The 8,728-nt window shown below is 37.2% G+C and overlaps 1 protein-coding gene across 2 annotated transcripts in view; it reads left to right on the top strand.

Annotated features, from left to right (window-relative positions):
* Positions 1 to 3,719: 3,719 nt before the first annotated feature.
* The window catches only part of trrap (transformation/transcription domain-associated protein), a 170,029-nt gene continuing 165,020 nt past the window's right edge, over positions 3,720 to 8,728 (top strand). For both annotated transcript variants that reach the window (XM_061909070.1, XM_061909069.1), the window contains exons 1-6: positions 3,720 to 3,798; positions 4,346 to 4,517; positions 4,850 to 4,899; positions 5,607 to 5,717; positions 7,928 to 8,032; positions 8,178 to 8,261. In XM_061909070.1, the coding sequence (XP_061765054.1) occupies positions 4,418 to 4,517; positions 4,850 to 4,899; positions 5,607 to 5,717; positions 7,928 to 8,032; positions 8,178 to 8,261 (450 nt within the window). In that variant the 5' untranslated portion in view covers positions 3,720 to 3,798; positions 4,346 to 4,417. The remainder of the gene's footprint in view (positions 3,799 to 4,345; positions 4,518 to 4,849; positions 4,900 to 5,606; positions 5,718 to 7,927; positions 8,033 to 8,177; positions 8,262 to 8,728) is intronic.

The raw sequence follows: 8,728 nt of genomic DNA, 5'->3' as shown, positions 1-8,728 counted from the left end.
AAGTGTGTGATATGCCTCTTTTAGATAATCATCATTACCAGGGAAACAGAGTGTGAAAGAAAACAAGTCTTTCAAATTATCTGCAACATTATGTGACATCCAGTGAAAGGAATATTCTGTTTTGCAGCTTCTTGTCAGTGAGTTAACTGAGGAGGCTCAGACAGACACATTTGCTCATTAAAGCCCACCTGCAGAGCAAGGAGTAGAGCGGGAGGCCCGTCGTTTCCTAGATAAATCAAGCCTTCGTTATTTTCAGTGCAATTACGAAGGTAATTTGCTCCTTGTTTTCCTATGTTTGACTGGTCAAGATATACGGATGAATCAGTGGAATTGAAGCAAAGAAATTAAAGAAATTTGGTCGCCGGGTGATGAAAACAGAAAATGGCAATTGGATTTTAAATAGCTAATTTCTCTTCTTGTTGGCTTCGGCGACATGTTTTGAAGAGGTGTAATTTCCTATATGAGAGAATAAGCAAATACAAATATTTCTCTGTGTTAATTATCTATATAGAACATATTAATAATAATACAGGGGTGCTAGTATTGAATCAATAACATTCCATTTTTGTGATGGGTAAATGATGCCTCAGTGAGTGTGTTTCACATGCAATAGCTGTATTGAACCAGAACTGAGACTGTGTTGCTGTTTCATGATGGTGCCATCTGCTGGATTAGAAAGTGACCTGCAAATAAAAATTATAATAAATATAGTTGTTGTTCTTTTAAGGAATATGCAATTTGCAGATCTGGTCAATGAGCCAAATGTAAAGAGGAAATAACATGATGTACAATATTTAGTGCCATAGGTGTCTGTCTGTGTTGTTGAGGTTGAAACTTGTCCAGGGTGTACGCCACCTTCCGCCCGAATGCAGCTGGGATAAGCTCCAGCACCGCCGCAACCCCTAGAGCAGTGGTTCTCAAATGGTGGTACGCGTACCCCTGGAGATACTTGAAGGTATGCCAAGAGGTACGTGAGATTTTTTTTTTAAATATTCTAAAAATAGCAACAATTCAAAAATCCTTTATAAATATATTTATTGAGTAATACTTCAACAAAATATGAATGTAAGTTCATAAACTGTGAAAAAAAAAAGCAACAATGCAACATTCAGTGTTGACAGATAGATTTTTTGCGGACATGTTCCATAAATATTGATGTTAAAGACTTATTTTTTTGTCAAGAAATGTTTAGAATTAAGTTCATGAATCCAAATGGATTTCTACTACAATCCCCGAAGAGGGCACTTTAAGTTGATGATTACTTCTATGTGTAGAAATCGTTATTTATAATTGAATCACTTGTTTTATTTTCCAAGTTTTCAGTTATTTTTATATCTTTTTTTCCAAATAGTTCAAGAAAGACCACTACAAATGAGCAATATTTTTGCACTGTAATACAATTTAATAAATCAGAAACTGATGACATAGTGCTGTATTTTACTTCTTTATCTCTTTTTTCAACCAAAAATGCTTTGCTCTGATTAGGGGGTACTTGAATTAAAAAAAATGTTCATAGAGGGTATACTGCAAAAAGGTTGAGAACCACTGCCCTAGAGGGACAAGCGGTAGAAATGGATGGATGGATGCATGGGTGGATTAAAATAAGACCATTGCGTCGATGCTTCAGTATCGTTTGACCTATCACTATTCAATTCGCTTCATTTATTATTTTTATTTTTTACCAGCTAATGTGCAGTTTCATTGTGTTGTTCATATTGTTACATTGTTCATATTGCTATATCCACATTTTTATATCAATGAGTGCCAATTGTAGTTATTGCTTATTCCATCCATCCATTTCCTACCGCTTGTCCCGTTCGGGGTCGTGGGGGTTGCTTATGATTTTGCACGATTGACCTATTTGAGAAGGACTGCCCGAGTGCCTTCCGCCCAACTGCAGCTGGCATAGGTTCCAGCACCCCCTGTGACCCTGTAAGGGACAAGCGGTAAAAAAAAAATGGATGGATGGATGGACCTAGTTTTGATCAGACTGTGTGTAATAGAAGGGACTAACTGCATTAATGTATTTTGTTGATATTGTTACATGGCCAAATATATTGAAAAATATTGAAAATTTTCAAATAAAAACTGTCGATATTAGCAATGTGAGACCTGTATTTACCTGGTCGATATCAAAAGTTGCTGTACTGCTTAATCCGAAAGCATACTGGCCAATGATGAAAGGTTGCAGTGGCTTTAACCCAGATTTATGCTGCCATCTTGTGGTACAACCAAAAAATATCACAACCACCACATGGACTGGAAAACCATCAATTAAAATACTGACAACGAATGCATTAATATATTTAACAATTGAGACATCTTCACCTTTTCCCCCCAAACCATTTTGACTGTGTTGAATGAATATATGTGACATTTTTATTTTTCATTTTAAAAACATGTTATAATTGTCATCTGTGTTTCTTAGATTAGCCTAAAGTAGCACATCCACACACATATGAATGCATTTTCCCATTCAAAGCATGCAGCGAAAAGTTTCCAAGGGCACTTTAAAGGGGAACTGCACTTTGCTTTGGCCATGACAGCAGTAATTGCACGTAAATGTTCTTCTTCTTCTTAATTTTGTTTTCTGGCGGCATTTAGGCGTTTGCATCAACTTCTGTCTTTTTAACGAATGAGGAAAGGGGGAGTGACGTATGCTGTAAAGCAGGGGTCTCAAACTCAATTTATCTTCGGGGCCAATGAACGCAGGGTCTGGGTGAGGCTGGGCCGCAAGAAAAGATTGCTGGACCCGAGGTGCTGGACCCTATCTCAGCCGGATTCGGGGGGAAGGCGGGGTGCACCCTGGACAAGTCGTCACCTCATCACAGGGACAACACATATTCATCCATTAATTTTCTACCGCTTGTCCCATTTGGGGTTGCAGGGGATGCTGGAGCCTATCTCAGCTGCTTTCGGGCGGAAGGCGGGATACACCCTGGACAAGTCGCAAATTTCAGACCATTTTTTTCTTTCCTGAAACAGAAGTTGGACAACTATTTAGTGACACTTTTTTAAAACGACAATAGGACGCCTACTGAACAAAGACGTTACCGTTATGCTAAAACATGCTAAACGCAAAGGAAAAGCGAAAATACTACTTCTGGTTCAATGTGTCACCACACAGATAACCACGCATTTTTGCATTTTGGATGAAGATTTTTTTCGATTTTTGTGTTTATCTGGAAAAATGAAAATCCATGAAAGGAAAACCGCACAAAATCCAATTTTATGGCAACATTTTAAAGAAAATCATCCCTTTTTTGTGTTTTAAAAACTGCCATGTATTAAAAAAAATCAAAAGACGGCCCTAATTTTATTTTTCGATTTTAGTGTCAGAATTGGAAATAGAATGAACGGAAGGTACACAGACTGCGATCTTATAACTTATTATTTTTCAACGGTGAGTCCCTGCTGCACTTACGCAAAAGTCCTTCTTGCACTACGGCGAAGTTATGCAAAATTTCTTCCGACGCTACGCAATAAGCGCAAGAACCGGGACAAGACCATCGAAAATGATGGCCATATAACACCCACCTTTACGCCCGTAGCCTTCCGCCGGCACTATAAAAGACTATAAATTAGAATATGGTGAACAATATTTATTTAAACTAACCACGCGTTTAATATGAATATCTGAAACCGACATATGACTTATAAATGTGCTGTATATATACAACCAACAACACCAATACGTTGCACGACCTGCGGTAGAATATGCTTCACATCCACGCTGGGCCGGATCTCTACGCGGCAGCGCGGCGGATGCTACCTTCTGTACTCTTCATGCGCGGATGGGTAAGAACATTTTGTGTTTTATCCTACATTGTGTGTACAAATGCCGTTTCACAAACGCATATCTAATCTTGAAGGTTTGCGCGACATGTCCGTCTATCCTTTGTGTTATCTCGATTCATTTCAACGCAGCTTCACATGTTCTTAGTGGAGCGCCTTTCTTTCAGGAGCTAACTTCCGAGCTAACGGCAGCGAATGTTTATTTTTAAGTCGATCCGTAAACTTTGCCGCCTATATTGGAAACGCAGATGCATAAATGTGTAACCACGTAACCAGCCATATGCCGCGGAATGGTGTGTTTGGGAGCATTATTGAGGAATTCCACTGTAACGTGCAAATAATTGTGGTAGCTTGCACTGACGTCATCACAGTGCGCCGCGCCGTTGAAACATGTTTTGAATTCTACTTTCGTTTTCACCCCCCAGAAACTTTGAATGTATTAAAGCACAGGCCATTGATCGCTGTAATTTGAACTTGTTCCAACACTTTACCCCAAATGTTGTACATTGCTTGAAGTTTTATTTTTTAACCATTATTTTATTGTATGCAGCGGAGCTGAGGTGTTTGCAGCCCACAGCCTGCAACTATTTTCTCTTTTGCTCAGTCTGATCTGGCTGCCACGATGGCATTCGTGCCGGCTCCGAGCCCCACAGTGGTGGACCAGACCACTCTGATGAAGAAGTACCTGCAATTTGTGGCAGCTCTCACCGACGCAAACACACGTATGTTCAGGTCTAACCTAACCATTAGTAATGGCTGTTTGCACCAATGTTTAGAATGGGCAACATGATGAGGGCGATACGCTTTAGTCCAGTGAAAGGTACGTGTGTGTGTGTGTGTGTGTGTGTGTGTGTGTGTGTGTGTGTGTGTGTGTGTGTGTGAGTGTGTGAGAGAGAGAGAGCGAGTGTGTGTGTCCTGTACCTTTTGATCAAACTGGCAATGAAAGTAAAACTGATAAGATCTGACTAGTCCCTGCTAAGCATATGCTAAGCATAAGGAAATGAAAATGAAACCGCTTGTCCCGTAACCTGCCAATGTGTCCTTTACCTTCCAGCTGATGAGACCAAACTCAAGATGATGCAGGAGGTCAGCGAGAACTTTGAGGTGAGTTTGCCATATGTTTTTCAGAAGCGGTCATAGTCTCTAAAGCAGTGGTTCTCAAATGGGGGTATGCGTACACCTGGGGGTACTTGAAGGTATGCCAAGGGGTACTTGAGATTTTTTTTTTTATATTCTAAAAATAGCAACAATTCAAAAATCCTTTATAAATATATTTATTGAATAATACTTCAACGAAATATTAATGTAAGTTCATAAACTGTGAAAAGAAATGCAACAATGTCAGTGCTGACAGCTAGATTTTTTGTGGACTTGTTCCATAAATATTGATGTTAAATATTTATTTTTTTGTGAAGAAATGTTTAAAATTAAGTTGATGAATCCAGATGGATCTCTATTACAATCCCCAAAGAGGGCACTTTAAGTTGATGATTACTTGTATGTGTAGAAATCTGCATTTATAATTGAATCACTTGTTTATGTTTGTTTTTAGTAACTTTTTATATCTTTTGTTCCAAATACTTCAAGAAAGACCTCTACAAATGAGCAATATTTTGCACTGTTATACAATTTAATAAATCCAAATCTGATGACATAGTGCTGTATTTTACTTCTTTTTCTCTTTTTTTCAACCAAAAATGCTTTGCTCTGATTAGGGGGTACTTGAATTAAAAAAATGTTCACAGGGGGTACATCACTGAAAAAAGGTTGAGAACCACTGCTCTAAAGGAACATATGGTTTGCCATTTCAGAACGTGACCTCTTCGCCTCAATATTCCACCTTCCTGGAACACATCATCCCTCGCTTCCTCACTTTTCTTCAAGACGGAGAAGTGCAGTTCCTCCAAGAAAAGCCTACACAGGTGTGCTAAATTTCACAACACACCTAGTAACGTCTTCCTGCAGCTGCAGATCAAGTGTTTACAATTATGATTTGGTAATAGAGTTGTACGGTATATTGGTACTAATTAAGTACCACTGTACGAATTAATATAAAAAAAAGACTATACTGCCTTTGCAAAATACTTTTTTTTTTTTCATGCGCCTGATGGCGCGCTGAAAATACTTTGGAGACAAAAGAGGGAGAATAGACATATTTTGGCTTCAAAACTAATGATAAAGGTGAAGCAATGCACTGCAGAGTAGGACTGGACAATTCATCAGTTTTATATCGATTTTGATTATGTATGGAAGTAGAATTGACTTATATATATTAATATGCTGTTAATACATTTGCATATATCAATAAATATGCAAATAAAAATGTGATTTACAAATAAATAAATAAATAATTTGTATGAATAAACGAGTATTTGTAGATATATTTTTGAGATTTGAAAATATATACAAATAAAATGTATTATTATAAGAATGTGACATACAAATACATCAAGAACTTGTATAAATAAACATGTATTTGTAAATACATTTTTGTGATTTGAATATACATATGCTTGATTTTGTATTTGTGTTTGTATTGAATTTGCATACGTGGATCGCTTTTTTGCTTTTGTGTCAATGATACATTCTTACCACAAACCAGAGTGTGACCTACACACTCCCCTGAACAACCAGCAGAGGGCACTGCAGCCAGAACGGTCTGGGTCACAGAGCATCATATGCATTATATGCAAAATGCCCGGAGTTCTCTGCACAATAGGAATCCACGTCTTTACAGAAGAACGCACAACAGGCCTGAGCTAGCTAACGTTAGCGTTGTATTAGCTAATGATAATTCATCCAGTTAATCTGAAAAACTGTGCTAGCTGCTTATTTTATTGTATCATTGCCATTTAATGACCTTGTCCCGATGTAGATACTGATCTCTTATCAGTGCAATGTGTGTCAAATCATCCCAAAAGTCATGACGTAATATGGCCCTCCCTAGTGTGCCTGTGATTGGCTCGCCAGTGTCTGACCATGTATGTGACCCAGACCGCTCTGACCTTGTTACTAATTTATATTAGTTGTTCTTTTGGACTATGTTTAAATTTGAGTTTTGGAGGTAAAGTATTTTTTTTTTCAAATAATGAATAATTGTGTTATTAATTGTGATTTCAATATAAATTTTCAAACATTTGATTATTGTTTTTAAAATAATCATCCAGCACTACAGCAGAGTCCTAGCTTTCTAGTCAGCTAGCAGCTAATGTTTCCCCACAGTGTTTTAGCTACTCCTAAATCTCAAATCCTTGCCTCAATTGCGACAAATAAAGTATGTTTCTTACAAGTATCATCACTGCAGGACAAGGAATAGCTGAACATGCTTCACTACGCACCGTAGGAGGATACAATAGCTAACCGCTAAAAGCAAGCTAGTGCTCCTGGTTGTAAACAAATAGGTGGATCTATACAAATATCGACCGTAACGATACCAAAAACAAGAGCCGCACATCGTCGTTACTACAATGATTACATTGATGTTTTTACATATCACAAAATCTTTTGTCATTTTTATTATTGTTTACAAACTCAGGAAATAGGTTCCTGGACATAGGAAGACTTTTGCAACAATTTGGTATTGAATCAATACCCAAATGTATCACCCAAAACCATCTAAACAACAAAAGAATAAGGGCTTATTATTATTAGATGGAACATTTTACAACAGAAAGTAACCAGATATCAACTGTAAATGAACAATTATATTAATAATCCATCCATCCATCCATCCATCCATTTTTGACTGCTTGTCCCTCATAATTTTGGCAAAATCGGTAATAACACAATATGTTACTGCACACGTCAGCAGCAAAATTAGGAGCCTTTGTAAGCCATTTGCTTTCTTACTAATAAAAGGAAGTTGTCCAGTATGTTCACTGGTATTCAGCCCTTTGAGACACTAGTGATTTAGGGCTATATAAGTAAACATTGATTGATTGATTGATTGATTTACTGGCATTTTTTTTCAGTGTTCTAAAATTGGTCTTTGAGTGCAATGAGAAACATATTTTTAATGTATCATAAGATTTTCCGTCAAAATAAAGCCAATAATATTTTTTTCTTTTTAAATACCGGTGTATGAAACGATATTTTGGACAACACAAGTCATAAATTGTGTCTCTTGTTGCAGCAACTGAGAAAGTTGGTGTTGGAAATCATCCACCGCATCCCCACCAATGAACACCTTCGACCACACACCAAAAACATCTTGTCTGTGATGTTCCGTTTCCTGGAGGTATGGGTCCTGGGAGAGCCTTTCAAAGGACACAAACTTTTTTATACATTTGCAAATGTAATTGGCCAATGCTAAATTTTACTAAATGGAAAATGTTTTGAATATTAGTGTTTTTTTTCCTCTTCACAATGTCTTTTTTTTCCAGATTGAAAGCGAGGAAAACGTGCTAATATGTCTTCGCATTATAATTGAGCTGCACAAGCAATTTCGTCCCCCAATCTCACAGGAGGTGAGTTTCTTGGCTTGAATTGCTTATTATTGGTAACATCATCTTAATAATCAACATTGATAGATTCCTGTATGCTTTTACAACGTGAATGAGTTACAATAATCAGGGTACCCACTGGTTTTCAAAAAGTCTTTAAAAGTCTTAAACGCAATAATTTGAATTTAAGTCCTTAAATTGTCTTCATTGCTATTAAAATCTCGTAAATAATCACTTATCCCTTAGAGTTTTTTGGGGACTTTTGTGTCCTTTGAGGCCAATTTTTGCTCTAGTTTTGGACGTAATTTTAGTAGTAGTACTTTGAATCGAGTTATTTTTAGTCGTAGGATTTTTGTCAGTTTTAATTTTAATATTTCATTTCAAAAACCATGCTTTATCACCAATACACTGGGAATTCATTTTAGTCTAATAGAGTAGGAAAAGGACGTAAAAGTCCTCAAAGAGTTTAGAGTGCATAAAAACATTTTGGA

The sequence above is a fragment of the Nerophis ophidion genome, linkage group LG08 (assembly GCF_033978795.1).
Source record: "Nerophis ophidion isolate RoL-2023_Sa linkage group LG08, RoL_Noph_v1.0, whole genome shotgun sequence".
NCBI classification, from domain to species: domain Eukaryota; kingdom Metazoa; phylum Chordata; class Actinopteri; order Syngnathiformes; family Syngnathidae; genus Nerophis; species Nerophis ophidion.
This window is presented reverse-complemented; position numbering and strand designations above follow the sequence as displayed.